The 19105-nt window shown below is 38.8% G+C and overlaps 3 protein-coding genes across 4 annotated transcripts; all 3 read right to left on the reverse strand.

The window, feature by feature from the left end:
• Nucleotides 1–1780: 1780 nt before the first annotated feature.
• On the reverse strand, nt 1781–9414 carry rinl (Ras and Rab interactor-like). 2 transcript variants are annotated; one of them, XM_049725229.1, is made up of 11 exons: nt 8747–9414; nt 8454–8619; nt 6823–6934; nt 6313–6385; nt 6101–6189; nt 5931–6016; nt 5529–5748; nt 4376–5032; nt 2519–2836; nt 2306–2437; nt 1781–2199 (listed from the first exon to the last, which is right to left on the reverse strand). In XM_049725229.1, coding segments are annotated over exons 1-11 (2178 nt in total). In that variant the 5' UTR covers nt 8749–9414; the 3' UTR covers nt 1781–1876. The 2 variants fall into 2 exon arrangements, with proteins under 2 accessions (XP_049581186.1, XP_049581187.1); XM_049725230.1 differs by lacking the exons at nt 8454–8619; nt 8747–9414 and adding an exon at nt 7802–7961.
• Nucleotides 9415–9567: 153 nt separating this feature from the next.
• sirt2 (sirtuin 2 (silent mating type information regulation 2, homolog) 2 (S. cerevisiae)) lies at nt 9568–15328 on the reverse strand. The gene is made up of 16 exons (XM_049725231.2): nt 15155–15328; nt 14962–15008; nt 14558–14606; nt 14198–14308; nt 14092–14133; nt 13891–13997; nt 13658–13714; nt 13476–13544; nt 13253–13382; nt 12907–12966; nt 12421–12476; nt 12261–12337; nt 12074–12125; nt 11732–11799; nt 10654–10720; nt 9568–10411 (listed from the first exon to the last, which is right to left on the reverse strand). The coding sequence occupies exons 1-16, from the start codon at nt 15171–15173 to the stop codon at nt 10304–10306; spliced, it is 1119 nt and encodes a 372-aa protein (XP_049581188.1). The 5' UTR covers nt 15174–15328; the 3' UTR covers nt 9568–10303.
• Nucleotides 15329–15760: 432 nt separating this feature from the next.
• dmac2 (distal membrane arm assembly component 2) lies at nt 15761–18085 on the reverse strand. Its single transcript, XM_049726182.1, has 6 exons — nt 17993–18085; nt 17558–17748; nt 16858–16938; nt 16483–16622; nt 16214–16376; nt 15761–16116 (listed from the first exon to the last, which is right to left on the reverse strand). Exons 1-6 carry the CDS (start codon nt 18008–18010, stop codon nt 15960–15962), a joined length of 750 nt encoding a protein of 249 aa, XP_049582139.1. The 5' UTR covers nt 18011–18085; the 3' UTR covers nt 15761–15959.
• Nucleotides 18086–19105: the final 1020 nt, after the last annotated feature.

Raw genomic sequence — 19105 nt, forward strand, 5'->3', positions numbered from 1 at the left:
TAGTTAATCTCCTGTATCTCACATTCTTTTTTCTTTTTCTAAGTGCAAGTTAGTTTACAATTCTCCATGTCCTTAAGGCTCCATGAATCCCTAAACCAATCATGCGCACAGTCAGTTTCCTTGTTAACTTCATCAGGGCCTTCACTGCTAGAGAAATAATTGGCTTGAATCTGCTTTACTGTACTGGCCAAGTCAAGACAACAACAGCATCAGCATGTAGCAGCTTAGCTTGTGTTTTAAAAAGCCAAAAACCGCAACAGCTGATGCCAGTGACTTAAACTTGAACCATGCAAACTATTCGTGTAGAAAACTAAAAGAGCTGAGGACAAGGTGCGTTATATTTTGAAAATCTTATTGAAAGTTGCAATGCTTGTGAAGCATGTAAAACACATGCTTCTGCAATTGCAGCAGTAAGCATTTTTCAAAATCAATTTGAATTGATTAATGCATAGTTTCCTGTTTGCGCACTTCTAAAATAGCAAATTTGGTCTAACGAGGTAGGAAATCAAAACATTTCAAAACAACACTTTTTCAAAATGTAAATCTTGGCAATTTCTTTTTTAAATTTCTTTTTACATTTTTTAATGACCCTTTCCATTAGATAGCTTATTCCTGCAAGCTGGAGTTGTGCTGCTTGGTTACCAAGTTGGTAACCCCTGCTCCACTTCCTCCTCCTAACAGGACAAGCAGTATAAAAATTGATGGCAGTATAGATGCATTACTGCCTCCTTGTGGTATATTTGTATCACTGTCTTTTTACAAACGTTTGCGTTCATGCATGTTTCTTCTTACACACAGAATTAAAAAGGTTATCCAAGTTTTACTTATACTTGTGTGTCCTCAAGATATCAAATCCCTTATTTTTAACTGAACAGAAAAGGCTGGAAAATATACAGTAGCATTCACTTTGAGCCTACGGTCAAGGGAAATTTTATGACAGGAATAAGAAATACATTTAATGTTATTCTTTGAAAGTGAAATTTGGTGACTTTTCCTAAATTGACCCAAAACAGTGTGTGTGCGTGTGTGCGTGCGTGCGTGCATGTGTGTGCGTGTGTGCGTGCTTACGTGCATGTGGTAAATTAGAGGAACTAGGGGTGAATTAGAGGAAATAGGGGTAATGGTGTGACTCCACAAAGTGTAAAACTGTCAATGACATCAATGTGTGATTTTTTTTGTTTTGTTTTTTTGTGGGGTAGTAGTGTTACAGAGGGTGTATGAAACCACACGGAGAGCTTTTTTTGTGTTTCCACTATACTTACAGACAGGCTCTGGCAGAAATATGCGCCAGTTAAGATAAGTGGGTCAGAAAATGAATGGATGGATGGAAGGACGGTCGGTCGGACGGACGGATGGGGCAATTTTGAAGAAGTGAAATCTCCAAACATCTCACGGACCAGATATAGTCAACATAAAAACCAGAAGTCATACTGAAACCGAAAGGCGCCATGACACAGGCTCAAGATCTGCAACTGCAAAAGCAAGTGACGTGTAGCAAATAAATCTACGCTTCTCATTTTCTCTGAAACATTAAGGATGAATCATCCACTAATTAATGTGAGACGGTCTTTTCATACAGTTTGAAAAGATCAATAGTTTGTAATTTGACGTATGATAGGCAATTGTGAGATTATTCTTATTCTCTCCTATTTTCCTATTCCTATTCAGATATATTGTACTATGTGGCAGACAAAGCTGGTATCCAGTGTACAGACTCATAATTGCAGTATGGATTATTATAAGAGCCTACTTTGGAGAGAAGAATTCAAGCTGAACAAGCCACAGTTTGCCTTTTATGTGGTTAAGCAAGTTTTGCAAACATCACCCACATTATGTTCAATCTTATGTCCTTTGTTCTTCCTCTAAAGCACAATCTTCATTCAGTGTCCAGGTCTCCATCCTCTCGGCCTTCAACCTCTGCACTGCTTTCTGTTTCCTGCTGTGTTTCATCTTTGCCACTTTCATGTACATCCCCGCTCTCTGTCTCCCCAGCCTGCACTGACTTCTTAGGACTCGTCTGTCTGCGGATGGTCTGTCGTCGCAAACTGTGACGGGATTGGTTGCTGTGAAGGGTGCGCCTGCGATGCCATTGGCTGAGAGAGTGTTGGGCTTCCACACTAAGCTGACGGGCGGCCAAGCGTGGCCGAAAGCTGCTGATGTAGTAGAGAGCGGCGTACAGGGTTGTGAGGTAGTAACCACCTGTTGATGAGGGGATGAAAAAAGTGACGATTCTAAAGCACTGGGACCTTTACCAAACATAAACTATGTGTTATGGTAGTAGTGCACTGCACTGTCTCTTCCATACCTTCTCCCTGAAGCTGTGTGGGGTCCAGTAGCTCCATCATGTAGTCGGTGTCTATTTGCAAATTGACCAGCTCACTGCGCAAAAGCACCCACGTCAAGCAAGGCAGGAAATCATCAGCTCCAAACACCACATCTGCAAGAAAAGACATTTTGGAGCTCAAAGGGAAGGATTTTCAATACTCTTAAAAAAACAATGACAGCAACAACAGGTTACCTGAGCTGGCATTGCTACTCATGCTGTGGTAGATACGCTTGCAGATTTTCAGCAAGATCTGGACTTTTTTGCTTGGGGAATAGGCCTCGTGCATACTCAACCATCGTTGCTGAATCCGCTCAAGGGTGACTGAGTCAGGAACACCGACTCCAGCCGCGCCCCCGAGCGCCTCCACGCTGTTGTCTACCAAAGCACGCTGTTTGCTCTGCAGTCGTTGTAGACTGCCGTCATTGGTGCGCCAAATGTAAATGCAAGAGTAGATGTGAGCTGACACTGGCTTAAGGGCCACCTTATGAACTGACATCTCTACCAGGGAGTCTGAAGAAATGACACACGGATAGAAATATTAGAAGATTGAAACTGACAATTCAAAAAGGCAGTAAAATTGTCCAAGAGTCATTTGTACATATGATCCTTGTAAAATATCATTTCAAATGTTGCTTTTTTTTAAAAACCGTAGTCCCTCTTATACGTAATGATGACCATCATCATCATTAGTATGAATATGATGGTTGTAATTAGTACCGTAATTTTCGGACTATAAGTCGCGTTTTTTTTTTCATAGTTTGGGTGGGGGGCCACTTATACTCAGGAGCGACTTATACGTGAATTTTTTCACAAATTTTCAAAATTCAAAAATCCGTGATGTAGTGAAACCGCGATAAACAAACCGCGATGTAGCAAGGGATTACTGTCATTTGACCTGCAAGTGACGTCAGCAGCGCGGCGGTTGTTTACATAAGGACAAAGGATTCTATCACGGGATGACGAAGATGACGAAGGGCACCACGTTTGAAGGATTTAATGATTTGGAGTGACACAAGGTTTGGAAAACTTATTTATGTTATAGTTATTTGATGTATTTTTTTCGTGTAGCAACTTGTATATGTTTTTATCGTTACAGTTCAGTAGTTGTTGGCTCGTTGAACTCTTGTTTTGTTAAATAAAGATCCGTTTACCAAACCCACATGTTTCCTGGTACTTTGTTAACGCTACAATATAGTTGTACACTAGATCTGTGCGGCGCGCACGCGGCGTTGTTGACATAAAGGACGAGGAATTTGATCGATGGATTTAATGATTAGGAGTGACACAGATGGTTTGATAATATTGTTGTTATATGATAGTTATTTGAAATATACTTTATATATCGTTATATGGGTCTGTGGAATAATTAGAAATGCAACTTACGAGTCCGACGTCGACGGCGCATACGCGGCATTGTTTACATAAAGGATGATCGATGGATTTAATGAATTGGAGTGACACAGATGGTTTGATAAACGTGTTATTTATGTAATACTTATTTGAATAACTCTGAATGTTACTCAGGCCCGTTCTCAGCTCCTCGTTTGTGTATATGTCACGTTAGCATACCGTATCGTTTAGCCTGTTGTTGCTGGTTCATGTCTGTTCTTGGTGTTGGATTTTGACAAATAAATTTGCCCCAAAAGTGCGACTTATACTCCGGTGCGACTTATATATGTTTTTTTTCACTGTATTGTGCATTTTATGGCTGGTGCGACTTATACTCCGGTGCGACTTATAGTCCGAAAATTACGGTAGTTGTTGTAGCATCAATGTATGAATCTTAAAATAAAAAACAACAATTACAATTTATTTTGAATTATAAATTTAAACAAAATACCCATAAAAATATGAAAACTCCCACATTGCTCAGAATATTCTTCAAATATATTGGACCTTACTGAGAGGTTAAACATAACATTTTTGTCTTCCAAAGCGCGCTGAAATATAATGAATTACTGTAATGCCATTCCACATAACTAAAAACTAAAACTACTGAACCTCGCGTGAGAAAAAAAAAAAGTTAATAAAAATAAACAACAGCCTCACCTATCTCTGAGTCACTAAAGTCGGTCATACTGTCCAGCAGTGCCTGGATATCAGGGTGGTCCAAGAGAGTCTCCCTCAGCGAAGTAAGCGATGACCTCAATTCCTGTAAGAACTCTGACCCCATTAAGCCCCCAGGGTCAGTCGCTCTCTGCAGCGTCACCTCCACAAATTCTCTCACAGCATCTGCAAACAAGCCACGTTTCTTCTCGCTAAGATCCAACACGCGGTTGGTCAACCTCTTCTTCTGACACACCAGGCTGCCGAGAGCCTGGCCCACTGCTGAGAAGCGATGTATGACTTTGTCAGCCAGCCGCTGTGCCGACGGCTGGTGCGCCGCGGGGCTTGGCGACTGCTCTTCTTGCTCTTCTTCGATGCTGCTAATGGACAGCGAGTCGAGCTCAGGCGATGGAGCCTGAAGAAAGGAGGAGGGCCTTTGGGCTGGAGGCGGCCACAGTCCATCCTCAATCCAGGACACCCTGTGCGGGGTGTGAGGCCCATGGCTGCCACGGTTCAGCAGCTCAGTGGGAAGAGGTAAGCTTCCTGTGCTGGCTCTCGTGGAAAGGCTCGATGTGGAACTGTTGCTGGGATGCCTGAGGACTACCTCTTCTTGGACAGACACTGATGGCGGGGACTCTTCTGATTTGGCTCGGATTAATCCTGGAAATAACACAAAAACTACACTAGTCACAGAAAGTTATTAAGAGATATTTGGCGTTTGGGTGAAAATAAAAAATCCATTTCTATATAGAGGCCAAAGAGGGAGGAATGCTGCTGTAAATAACATGTACGGCAGCAATTAGAAAATAGGATGCATGACAACTTGTTGTAAAATTGCCAGTTTGACTTTGACATTTTCTGGAAATGTCCACATTTAAGTCACAAGTGAGCTGGAGTCTACCCTTGCTGACTTTGAGCGAGAGGCTGTGTACCCCCTGGAGTGCTTTGGCGTAAGCATATTTCCATTATTTAAATCCACACAAAGAAGTTGGAGCAAATTGCTGTACTCCAAACAAGCTGTGTATACCTTTTGGCTCTTCCTGAACATTAATAAGCTGTTTGGCCCTCATCCTATGCTGATCATCCACTTGCATAGTCCACAAATCACACAAACACTATAAAACACACACTGAAGATTAAAAAAAAAAATGTCTACCTGAGCACTCAGTAGTGGCAAGTAAAGATTCCTGGTCCAAGGAAAGGGTTCGTTTGCTCATCAGGCTCGCTCCGGCCCATGTTCGAGTGGAACTGAGGCGTCGTTCCTGTCTGTAATTTGATGTCTGCAGACCAGTCGCCTGATATGAAAGCCAGTCATCGCCATGTTCATGAAGATAGAGCGGATTGATGACACACAATGCCCCATTGGTTGAAGTCAGCTAGAGAAACACATAAGCCAATGAATAGCATTAAAAGCATTATGGACAATGTGCGAAAAAAACATTTACATTCACATAAACAGAGCAGTTTTCATAGGATACGAGAACATACATAGGTGCTCAGTTTCAACAGCTTAGTTTGGAGTTTATATAAAAAATTAAAAAATAAAGCATCATGGTACCTGTATGGAGCACATGACGGTGGTCGGCTCCATGTGAGTCATTTCATCAGAAATCTGGTCAGGTGGTGTGCTGCTGAGCCAGGCTTCTGCATTACAGAAGTGTATTTGGTCATTCATTAGAAAAGATGATTGGTTGCTAAGCTATTCATGACAATGAAACCAAGACTCACCGGGTTCAAGCTGAGAAAGATGATCTTTGGTGTGCTCAGTCACATTGTCCATCCAGCAAGGAATCCTTAGACAGAGAGCCAACACGTCTCTAACAAAAGATAGAAGGCAGTAGAAATAATTTTCCCCCCTCAGCATTCTATTTTTTAAACCTTGAAGGGGTCACATTTTTAAGTCACAGTATTAATAAGGCATAAAAAAAAAAAAGATTCACCTGGTCAAAGAGTAGAAGAACACCAGCTTAGCCAAATCAGAAAAACAAAGACGAGACCCCGACAGCTGGAAAACTGACAGAGAAATAGTGGACAGGATAAAACCTTCAAATTTTTTTTTTATTTGTGATAAACACAGTCCTTTACTAGTAAGTATAAAGGTGTCAAGTGGCTAACACAGGTCTTAACCACACATTTTCACACAATTATTTTGGTGTGAAACTGAAAGAATTTTTGTTTCAGGGGGGGGCCCTTTTGCAAATAATGACTCAATCAACTTTTTTTTCAGAAAAATTTGATGCCACATGTTGGGACAACATTCATGAAATAAAAAAAAAAATACCATGAAGGAGATTTTCTTTCATCTTGAATATTGCTAAATAAGAATTATCATGTGGTGGTTGTTTTCCTCTTTGGAAGAAGATAAACTGATGGCTATGTATCCAACTCACTTTTTCAATCCGACATACTCCTAACACTGTGATCTGATCAGCGAGCAAGTTTGTCCATACCTGTGGCTGCGCATGTGATATGATACTCAAGAAGAACTTCATTGTCTACGCCCATAGACACGCACAGGAACTTGGGCAGTGATGTCGCACAGTCCCTCACAACCACAAAACTCTAGAGGGAGAAAATGACTCATTTCAGCCGGTGGTTTCGGAAAAACATGACAAGAACCACTTGAGCAATGAGAATACAGAAGACAAGTAGAAAGGATGACGGCGAGGTTCATTTGCTTTTGAAAGTGAACCAATTGCTGTAAGTTGAGCACGGTAAATGTCCCAAAAGCATCTCAAATTTTTCCACACTTTGTGGGTTGACAGATATTCATAAAGCTTTGATCCTTGATGGTCCCGCTCATTAGCGTGTTTGAGTTTCTCAATAAACCTCAGAGATTTTGCTTTTTCTGAGGGCTCTCACTTGAATCGGTTCATCAAGAGAGGCATCATATATAATAGATGTAATATGGCATGTGTAGTAAATATGTATTTAGAATCTAAAATGAGCTGCTCTGGCTTTTGCAAAAGTGGGAAAACTGATGGCTGTTAACTCGTCACTGTCCAGACTGCCGTATTTTCGGAATACATTTTGTTCTCCCGATGACATTGCATAGACTATGATTACGATAAAGATCATTGTTACAAACATCTCAATAATGTCTCATTTCCTTAACCGCAATATTGATCCCCCATAATTGTATTTAATTTAATTTTGATCTTATGTTTTACATCACTTCCACGTGTTGCATGTGTTAGTTTCCCACAAGCAGACAGAGGAAGTGGCTTATGTGCAATGTGAAACACAGCAGTGGTTACGGGTCCAAGTCACAATAGAAATAATACTGTAGTTGTGCAACAAGCTCCCCATATTTTCTTCAACATTATACTTAAACAGATTTACTGTTCCCCGCAATCACTTGACATATGCACATATCAACGCGACACCTTTTAAAATTACACAAAGGCATTGTTAACGTGTGGAAAGTACCTTGGTATGTCCTCATCTTCTTTCAGCATGCATTGCATTGATGTCAGCTTGCCTATATTCAACACTACTTCTGCTATCAACCCAGAAAGTAACGCGTGCTGTTATTGGATGTCTACTAAGAAAAGGGAACTCTTTGTTTAGTGCTGAGACTTGTGCGTTTTTAGTATGGGCTGGGCAAGGAAGGTCACTTGCATAGTTTATGAAAAAAAGAATAGAAATGCATAATATCGTTTGCAAGCAAGCAAGTGTTTTTCATATAAATAAGGGTTATTTATTCATTATTTATTCAGCACGCTTTTGTTATACTTGTTTACTTGTTTGTCTGTTGTGAGCCATGTCTTGTCACCGTGGGATAGGGGGGGAACGAAATTTCGGTTTCTTTGTGTGTCTTTGGCATGTGGAGAAATTGACAATAAAGCTGACTTTGATTTTTGACTTTGACTTTGAAGAATATAGGCCTATCTAAACTTGACAATATTTTTGCATAGGTGTAAATCACGTTTGTATTTTTTAACCCATATAAAATAATGAAATCTTAAAAGTCATCGTGCGATAATACCAAATTGTTTTACACCATTGCATACTATTACTACAAATTTATTTCATATTGCAATTCATGTGTGGACAGAGGTTGTGTAAGGTGTCAGCTCACCCCAGCGGGTGTTCCAGAGAGGGCCGAATGGGTCCGCTCTCTGTCCCAGGGTGCAGCTGGGAACCAGGCTTTCTGACAGCTTCTTAGGAGTTCCAGCCGGGACATTCTCCTCCTCCTCCTCCTCCATGTGATGGATGTTGGCCCATTAAGTGGACCGTGACCCTCCCTGCAAATACATGCATGTATGTAGCAGGCAATGCATGAATCAGGCACATTCACAAAAATAACAAAACAATGTATCAAAAAAAAGCTTCGGTGAGTTCTGATTTTAGGATGAAAAGAATCCAACTTACATGTTTTGCGTAACTTCAGTTCATGATGATTCACTTGGTCTTCTATTTTGCAAAAGCCTTCACATGATGCAATCCTTTCTTCCTTTCTGTATGGCGCAATTTATTTCAGCAGAGACTAAAAATGGGAAGCTCACTGTTTTGTTAAAGATCTTCCAAGTGCCCCACTGATGAATCTTTTGTCCCCTGCTCATGCTGCTGCTGCCTATTGTTGCACATACGAGTGCAGAATGTGAAATGGTTACGTTCTGTCTACTTGTGGTTAGCCCTGCATTGGACGTCTGTGCAGAACAGATAAAGTGTTTGTACTGCACCTGGTTATAGACAAACGTGGTTTTCCTTTAAATGGCAGCAACGTCGTTAGTTTTTTATATGTCCACACTCAAAGACAATTAAACTCCAACTCAAGTAATAGTCTGTGTAACTTTAGTTATTTTACTAATGTATTTATCAAATTATTAGAAGCCAACAAGTGCAAAAAATTATACGCAAGATATACATGACCTGCAGAAAGGTTTTGGGGACACCTGGCAATTGCGTCTACCCACAGGAAGTGAAGACTGAAGAAAATATGAACTGGTCACAGCGTTACACTTCGGCTCCTTTTCACAAAAGTAACTAACAGCCATGCTAGAAGACAAAATGGCCTGTCCCTAATGTTTTCCAGAGTTGACAGACTAGAATTTTCCAAAATGTCTTGGTAGGATGAAGGAGTAAATTTTCAGGTGTTTTTGTGTAAATGAATGTTTTTGCAAGCTCTAGCAGGGTGGTCAAAGTTATTCGATTCAGTTAATTTAACTAACAGTTCAATGACAGAAGAAACATTATGAATTACAAAGATAAAATTTATTGCCAGATATTAGTTTTCATGACTTTTTATATGCAATATTAGTTAGAGTTATACTTATAGTCACTCCTAATTACAGTGTTATTTCATGCAACACGCACAATATGTTATTGAATAGGGCAAATGTAAACCAAAACAGTGAATGCATGTGAGTTAAAAATAGACATTATAACCTCTTATATATATATATATATATATATATATACCTCTTCATCATATTGCACTAATATATTAACAATCCATCCCATTTACTTACAATGACATTGTTAGTAAGTAATAAATTACGTAGGACCATTCCAACAGAAGTTATGTTCGATAATTCGATGAAGAAACAAACAAACAAACACCAAAATATCTGGAGATTTTTCCAGCTTGCCACTCTTGTAGTAAATGTATTTACCCTCCACTGTTCAAATTTTGTCAACTTCTTGTAAATTGTTCAAAGCAGTTGAAAAATCGTACTGTTTATCGGGTAAAAGCAACCCGTGCAGATTACCTTATATAGAGCTGCATGATATGATATGAGATAGCATATCATCATTCATAGAAAATCTGAAGCAAGTTATCTTAACTGAAGTGCATAGAAATTACAAAAGCATGACATGTGAGGAATTCTGGGAGTATATAAGCCTGCACTGAAACTTTCATCTGTATCCATAGCTCATAATTCATCAAGAACAACTGCCAAGCATGCCAAAATACTTCACTTCTCCTTACACCACTGCTGAAGCGCTTGCACCTTTGCTCTCACTTGACTTTGCTTCCTTGTCCTGACTGTCGATCCTGGAATGCTCTCGCTTCACTAATTCTTCCAACTCTGCCTGTAGACAAACAATTTTTTTTTTTTTTGCACTAACACGTATTATTTTCTGAATAGGGGAAAACATTTTAATTTAGTTATACCCCATACCAGTACCTCTTAATGTGGGGCAATTGTACTACTGTATTTAGCTAGTATAACACAATACAAAAAAGGTTTAAAATAACAAAAACAGATATGAAAACAAATAAGAGATGAGAAGAGAAGGTAAACGAGTTGATATTTCTGTAGACGGTAACTTACCTTCCATCCCAGCAGGTTAGCTAGTTCCATACAGCCGTCATCACATGTACTAATATGAGCAACATCTCTGGTGAAGGAGACGACACACAAAATATCATCTATACTGTTCATAAATTGACTTTATAATGGTCAGATATAATCAAAAGTCTTCAACAAGTCAATCTTGCCCGTCTTTGAGTGTAAAACATTTGCTACATCTCCAAGCAGCAAGTGAATTAAAACAATGGTCCATTTTGCCACCTCCAATATGGTGGAAACTTTGAAGTATGATTTAGAGCCTGTCTATTTATATCCAACGTCTATGACTGAGCAGAAGGAAACGGTTTAAACCATTTCCAACTGCTGCTGCTGCAAAAAAATCCATTAAGGACACTTCAGATGTACAGAATTTGTTCTTGATGTAATATGGCTTATGGTCATGGTGCAGTCTAATTGTGACAACTAGCAAGTGAACGTATCATTAATACTTGTCATGATCAATTATCAAACATCTGGGGCCAAGTAAACAAGAGCAATAAAACGTTAAAATCAAAATCAGTCCAGTGGCCCATCTTCTATTTTGTATTTTTGATGTGAACCTGGAATTATGAAAATCATGATTTTTATTTGTTATAGCGGTAGAAATAGATCGATTATAAACACACTAAGAAAAAAGATCCTTCCTGCAGAAATGATATGGAGCACATTCAATAGTTCTTTAACGCCCTCTTCTGGTATACACTACAAGGTACATATTAAATACCAAACCATTACAGTACCTCCACCAAGGTGAAAATGTTTTGACATCCATTTCCAGATACTTTACTGTCAACATTTTTGGATGGATCACTTCTTATGATTGGCCGGTTATGTGCCACAATTGTTCCTATTTGTGGAATACATGCAAAACAAACAAACAAAACTAACTAACTAACTAACTAACTAACTAACTAACTAACTAACTAACTAACTAACTAACTAACTAACTAACTGATCCAGATAAAATTTTCTATGCAGATTCCATTTTTTGGTGTTTCTATGAATTGGTCAGCTTTCTGGGATTGTTAATGCTAACAAAAAACAACAACAATTGCATTACCTGTAAGCCTTGGCCGAGTCAAAATCCATTCCTCCTCCAAAACCCAGCAGACCTAACATAGGATCACCCTGCACACAAAAAAATAATTTTGGTCAAAGAATAGCCGACAATTAAAACTAAAAGAAAAACAGAAAAAACAAAACAAATACTGCGATTAGGTTATTGGTTTACAAGAGTACAGATGGTCATAAACAGTGCTCACTTAACTAGTTTGTGCTCCAAAAGGCATGCTCAGTTACCATCCTACTTACCGGTTCTTTTCTGCTTGTAGTAACGCTGGCCTAGAACTGTTCATTGTAATAATGACTTTACTACTGCTAGTGTTGGACTACTCCAGCTCACCTGGCCTGTTTTTTCCATGTTGATGAGCAATCTTGGGCAGCTTTTGGAAACCCTAAGAAGAAAAAAGACATAAAACAAGAAAGATTGGCAAAAGTATAAAAAAAAAAAAAAAAAAAAAAAAAATCAAACCATAAAAAGCAAAGTTGCTGTGTATAATCTGAGTTTAAAGAGGATGAAATCTTAATACCTGCTTATGAGACTTGCAAAAGGCTGGACTTGCAGAGATGTCCCCATGATGATAAGAAGATCACAACGTGGGAAGTCCTGGAGGTGTAAAAAGGAAACGAGTGCAAACACTATGCAACACCTCATTTCTAAACATGTAAACAGCTACCACATGAACTCACCATCTTCATTGACGTGAAGAACCGCACCGGTAGGCTCTCTCCAAAGAAGACGATATCTTCGTAAAAAAAAAAAAAAAGATGAAGCTATGAGTGGAATTCAAACTGTATAATATCACAGTGGCTTTCCTTCTGTACTGTAATATTAAATAAATAATGAGATGGATGTTTGATATTAGTTAAGTCCACGTATTTATTGCTCAGCACTTGGTCATCCTTTCATTCACTCACAGATCATACTTGGTTACCTTCGTGACCTGAGACAATCGGAAATTACAGAACTCATGAACAATATGCTCAACTGATTGCAACGATATTCAATGATGTGCCACCAGTGGTAGGCATACCACACTTTGAAATCATTGCCTTGTATAGTTGTACAAAAGTGAAATGTAAATACACACATCTGTCACATGTATTGCGAGAACAAAAGCGTAATACAGGAATAAAAGGAGGAGAAATTAAAAGACAAAGAAGAAAAAAACTGACCTGGTTTGACCAGACTGTTGCATTTTTCACATCTGGGAATATCATCAGAAAATATTTTTTCTACAAAGAAAGGAAAGAGATTTTAGTCCCCCACCCCAAAAAAAAAAAAATTCTAACTCAATTAATAAAAGTCACATGTCCTTGAAGTGGGAGTCAACCCTAAAATTTTCTTTACAGTAATACGTTGTAGGTACACCCACTACTATAAACATGGTATTCTGATTAATATTTTAATCACAATTATATAATTAATTTTGTAATAATGTGGAATATGAGTAAAGCACAAAATCCACCCGTTTTTGTTCATCTCAGATAAATTAATAATCAAAAGATGGTATAAAGACACCTTTCATCCAGTCCAAGTTGTACTCTTTGCGGCAGGTGAATTTGACGCAGTGGGACGTGAAAAAGGTACCATGAGCTTCAATTAGATCCCCGCTCTCAAGCCCGGCCACTCGCTCCAGGGTGTCGATATTCTAAATGAACACCAACACATCAAGGTTGATAAAAGAACAGGGTGGCAAGCGCAATTTTTTATGTGAAGGCTCCAAGTGAGTTTATTTTCCTGCCTGTGAGTAGCAGCGCTTCAGGAGGCCTTTGTCCTTCAGCAGCTTCATGAAGTAGTGACACGTGGTCGGCTGAAATAACAGTCAAACAAAGGAGAACAATCACCACAAAAATCCATTCCATTGCTGATATCATTGAAAGCATTTAGAAGATATTGTGGTATTTATTTTGGCCTCCACTCTACCTTAAACTGTCCTGGATAAAGCTCCTTGGCCAAGGCAAAGAAGGGCTCTGGATGTTTCTTGGATAGAACAAGGAAACCGGGTCAGTGAAAAGCAAAAACATATTGCCCCTACACATAAAATACTAGTAAAGTGAGTGAGCAGCAAATAGGGTCACAATGTACATATTATGTTATTCGTCATGTTTTTATATTATGTTGTAGTCATTTAAATATTTTTACCATAACATACTGACCTTGAAGTAATCTATTTGAAAGATGGCTTCCGGGTAGGGCAGGTTATATTTCTGCATGTTTGCATACAGCCCAGTATCAGGTGAGCGAAAATCGGGAATCCCAGCAGCTGGAGTTGTACAGATGTCAAATGGTGGTCACCAATAAATTATTACCAAATGCTTGTCTACTTCTACTAAACGTTTTCTCTGTGGAATACTCACAAGTGGATATACCAGCTCCAGCCATACAGATGATGTTTTTACCTGTAAGGAGAATCTCTTAGTAAACATATTTATAAAGGTCACTAGTACATAAAAGGAGACTGACATTTGCCACTCAGGATATATTTGGCCACTCCTTCCAAAGTCAAGTCATCCAAAACCTTTTCTGGGGAGCCGATGCCAAGATTGCGGGAGAACAAGTTCCGCAGGAAGTCCACTGGCAGGATAAGAGATCAATAAATGATGGTTAGCATGCGTACCCTTCAAGCCAGCATGTTTGTGGTCTAGTTCGCTTTCCTTCAGGTATCATTTAGTGTAATAAATTGAGGGCAAAAACCCCAAATGTCACTGAAAAAGGAAACAAAGATGATTGTTTCCAGTAAATTATTCATGACTAAATAATGTAGACTGATTTCACTAGGCAGACAATAAAGAGTAAAAGTAAATAAACAATATAATGACATACTCTCAGAGTCTCCAGCCGCTTCCTCCTCACTGCTGTCGTCAGATGGCTCCTATCAGACACATACACATATTTTACCAGTTGAATCGTTCAAACCAGACAAAATACCATGTTCATACCGGATTATCCAGAAACACTTTTGAGGTATTTCTTGTCGTGCCACAGGGCATACACGAGAAACTACCCGGATCAGATAGCTTGATGGTGGTTTAAGTAGGAAAAGTTCTGTTGTAGATATTGTATATTTTATATTGATTGATTTAAAGTTTCAGTCTCCATCTTTTCAATAAAATGAAAACGTTTCTTGCCTTCATAAAAATTTGTGCAGTCGTTTAGCTGTGTCAGCTAATGACAGCACAGCTGTCACAAGCATAGACTGTATTTTTCACGTATTCATCATTATTTACCTCTGGTTCGGATGTGGTTTCCTCCCCTTCTTTGGTGTTAGGAGGTTCTAAAAATGCAAAACAAACAAATTCAAATGGATCTTTGGGGGAATTTTCCAAGTATAACGCCGAGGTTAGCAAGAGAAACGAAACCACGCCTAGTATATATTATGAGTCACTGTTCATTACAGATGTCAAATCACAGATGTCTCACCTGGTGGTGCCTCGGACATTTATCCACCTATGGAACCCTTTCAAACAAAAGGGTTTAAATAAGGACCGCTTTTAACCCTGAAACTGGTTTTACACCGTCGTGACAGGATTTAACTGGGGTACCTAGCCGTTGGCTAGTTCGCCTTTGTTGTTGTCCGTCAAAATACATCATCCGGGTTCATTATGTTGACAGGCTTCATTGGTTCCTACCTGAGCAGTGTGTTTCTTCAGCCTTGCAATGCGCATATATTTATATATATGCGCATTGCAAGGCTGAAGAATATATATATATATATATGCGCATTGCAAGGCTGAAGAAACTCTCTCTCTCTCTCTCTCTCTCTCTCTCTCTCTATATATATATATATATATATATATATATATATATATATATATATATATATATATATATATATATATATATATATATATATATATATATATATATATATATATATATATAGCCCTGGGGCACAACTCCTGTGGAGCCCAGTCACAGTTGATATACATAAATGCAACTGAACATCCAATTTGTCTCCATGACGCAAGCCTCGTAAGGACTCAGATTAAAATGTAAGCAACATGCATTTACAAATAATATACTGAATCGAATTGGATCAACCTTTATTAAAAACATACTATGTACACAGTTCACCAATAAATACCTTGATTTTCATACAAAGACATAATTGAATGATCTAATCCAACCTGAATAATCTAATGCATACTGAAACCAACAAAGTACTTGTAATTTTTCTTTATGTATTCTGGATGTGTCTAATTCCCAATGCAATTTTATTTTTCTTCTACCCCTGACTACGCTCTTCCACAACTTCCTTTAAGTTGTAATCGTAACCAGAAGCGATGATCTCACATTGTGGTAACATCTCCTCTAGCAGGATGATCACCAAGCCAGGTGTTGAAACCCCTGGAAGGGCCGACACGTCCAGACGCCGCAGTCCCCTTCAATAAGAAAGTTACACACAAAAAAAAAAGGAACATACAACAATAATTAACATTTATGTCGATTAGTTGAATGTCTCTCATGAGTGTGAACTACTTGAGATTCCTCAGGGCAACCAGGCCGCCTGTGGTGATGCGTGGACAATGAGAGATGTCCAGCTCCTTTAGAGAGTCCTGGAACACGTGGAGTCTAGCCAAGAACCAGTCATCTACCTCAGGACATCCTCGTACAGACAGAGTCCGCAAAGACCGTTGTCCCTCTAAGAGAGAAAAAGCACCAAACACACTGATGAAGTAAATCAATAATGATGGAAAATATTATAGTATTTGAAAAATCCCAAAAACTGAAACGGGAAAGACTAGTACCCAAATTGGATAGTCCAATGTAGTTGATGACTGTGTAACTCATGTCTACTTCCTCGAGAGGTGTGTCTTTGTAATTCAAGAAATCCCAATTGAACTTGCCCTTATGGTCTGCCCGGTACCATTCTGAATGGCCAGCAAACCTGAGGACACATGACAGATTTGTAAAAAGGCTTGGGAGGTTTACTTTACATTATGGGGTTTTCTTTCTTAAATTAAAAGAAATCAACAATATAGCACACAAGACAGCGACACCCGCAGAATGACCTCACTGCTTGTCATTTGAAGGATGAGGCAACCATCCTTTCGTGTCCTCAATATATGGGAGAATTTTTTATATTCACGTTTCCATACACGGAAGAGGAAAATGGCACGTACCGGAATCCACCCTTTAAACGCAAAGTGTAGTAGGCTGCTGCAATGTCAGCTCCATAAAGGCTCTGAGTGAAGCTGTAGTAACTGAGAGAGACACAAAAACTCATGATTCATTAAATATCACATTTGCAATTTCTGAGTAAAATCTCACAATTAACCTTAACAGGTGAAATTGATTTGACTTTCTCAAAAGTTTTCAATGTGCAGACCCAAAGTCCCTATGCCGAACAAAGGCAGCAAATGTTACCTTCACGTCAAAGTTCGTCAGGGTTCATGCAAGGTCAGAAATGTTCCCAAAACGTTCGCCAGATGTTCCCCAAAAATCACAAAAATTCATGTTCAAAATTCCCCTGTGGCAACAAAAGTACACTATGACACTAAGGCCACGGACCTCTGCAAACTTCCTTTGGAAAGTCTATCATTGGCAAAGTACTGTGGATTGATTTTTAGGTGTCATCTGGGTCTTGTGGTGTCAAATTGTGAACAGTATGATGATGACTTTTTTTTTTTTAAACAAAATTTATCTTGACAGATTTATGGAGAATTTAGCCACTCAGATCCTTGTTAGAGAACAGCAAGTTGAGCATTAAGTCCTGAAACACTGAACAGTTGCATATGTAAATACTAAACTATCGAGATGGTCAAATTAAGTTCCCTAGTGAAGGTTAAAAAGTTGCCTACTATTTTATGAACATTTGCTTACGCATTCTCCGTCCTTAGCCCTCTCCTCTTCATCAGAGACTTCAATCTTAGAAGCATCTCAACGTCATAGAAGCGCTTGGTGAGGTAGAGGAGCAGCCTCGTGTGCAGGGGAGGCGAGCTCATAGGGCTGGAACTCCATGGTCGCCTAGCAACTATGAGCCGAGATGACCGTAGACAGCACCCGAGTAGAGACTAGTGAACAGTGGTAAATATAGTTACTAATACTGCCACGATTAATGACAAGGCAATGCACAAAAACCGTATTTGTAGCAGACTGTTTACGGACGTTAGCTAACAGGACAACCCTCTACACGAATGTGGAAAATACAGCACAAGGTTTAAAATAGTATTGAAGTGCAAAATTTTTCGTTGCAAATAAACGTGTGTTGGGTATTTTGGACTCGAGTAATATGGCCAAACGTCAAGGGTGACTTACCACTAAGGGAGCAGACATGATTGTGTTTCTACAGAAACTCACGAGGGTCAAAATTGTATACTCTGCCAATGAGGTAATTTATGTTTTTCCCACAGGGTGTCGCTACAGGCTTAGCTCATTTTCGCCTTTGGCAGTCACCAGTAATTGATTTCAATTTTATTTAGTAATAATAATAATAATAATAATAATAATAATAATAATAATAATAATAATAATAATAATAATAATATTAATAATAATAATAATAATAATAATAATACAGTAGAATACATCTAACATTTTTCTGACTATTTTTTTCAGTTTTTTTGTTCTATTTCAAAGTCACACTTGCGTTTGTTTAAATTTAGTGATGACAATATTTTAAAAAAACATGTCAAAGGTCAATGCTGTAGTGTATGATCAAACCCTCACATTCATGGTGTTGGTAATGTAAGCGCAAACAATGAGTTAATTCTGTTTTTCTAAATAATGTAAGCAAATGTACTATTTTAGATTAGACACACACACACACACACACAAACACACACGTGTGAGAGATGTCTGGCACTTCCTGAGTTGATAGCACTAATTAAAAAGAAATTGGCTCACATGCTGCCTTTTCAAGAAGATGTGTCATTATACAGACCAGTGAGTGGCTGAATGAAGTGGCAAGAATGGGTTGTGGTATATAATAGCATAATAGAGCGTGATACAGAGCTGATCATAATGGAATGGTTGTTTGTCTATAAGGGCCCAGTGATTGTCTGGCATTGTGTTTGGGGTGTAAACCACCTCTTGCCCAAAGTCAATTGGGGTAGGCTCCTCCACACCCCAGACCCGAGTGAGGATTAAGCAATATGGATGGATGATTCTAATGAGATGTGCTTGAACATTTAGATATTCTGTATGCAGCGCTGAGATTTCACTGATTCCCCAGTAAATCTGTTATGAAGTGCCAAGAACATTCATGTAGTTGTATCAAAATCTTTCCCTTAGGAAAGATACATACAGTAATAATGATTATCCCTTTTTATAACTCTTTGGGTGGTTTTAAACTCAACATTTGAGTGTACTCATCAATCTTTTACCAGGCCTTGATGTATATTAAATGGAAAGCAACATGTAGTCGTATGA

The sequence above is a fragment of the Syngnathus scovelli genome, chromosome 7 (genome assembly GCF_024217435.2).
Source record: "Syngnathus scovelli strain Florida chromosome 7, RoL_Ssco_1.2, whole genome shotgun sequence".
In the NCBI taxonomy this organism is placed as follows: Eukaryota; Metazoa; Chordata; class Actinopteri; order Syngnathiformes; family Syngnathidae; genus Syngnathus; species Syngnathus scovelli.

What these genes read in the sequence shown, in the direction of transcription:
- sirt2 (XM_049725231.2), bottom strand. An exon ending in TCTTCACGTCAATGAAGATG is followed by an intron (nt 12,338 to 12,420) that starts GTGAGTTCATGT and finishes TTACACCTCCAG; the next exon opens with GACTTCCCACGTTGTGATCT. An exon ending in GACTCGGCCAAGGCTTACAG is followed by an intron (nt 10,721 to 11,731) that starts GTAATGCAATTG and finishes CTCCTTCACCAG; the next exon opens with AGATGTTGCTCATATTAGTA.
- rinl (XM_049725229.1), bottom strand. An exon ending in CCGTCATGTGCTCCATACAG is followed by an intron (nt 5,749 to 5,930) that starts GTACCATGATGC and finishes GTGTTTCTCTAG; the next exon opens with CTGACTTCAACCAATGGGGC. An exon ending in TGCCACTACTGAGTGCTCAG is followed by an intron (nt 5,033 to 5,528) that starts GTAGACATTTTT and finishes TGTTATTTCCAG; the next exon opens with GATTAATCCGAGCCAAATCA.
- dmac2 (XM_049726182.1), bottom strand. An exon ending in GGGCTAAGGACGGAGAATGC is followed by an intron (nt 16,939 to 17,557) that starts GTAAGCAAATGT and finishes TGTCTCTCTCAG; the next exon opens with TTACTACAGCTTCACTCAGA. An exon ending in GTTGCCCTGAGGAATCTCAA is followed by an intron (nt 16,117 to 16,213) that starts GTAGTTCACACT and finishes TTCTTATTGAAG; the next exon opens with GGGACTGCGGCGTCTGGACG.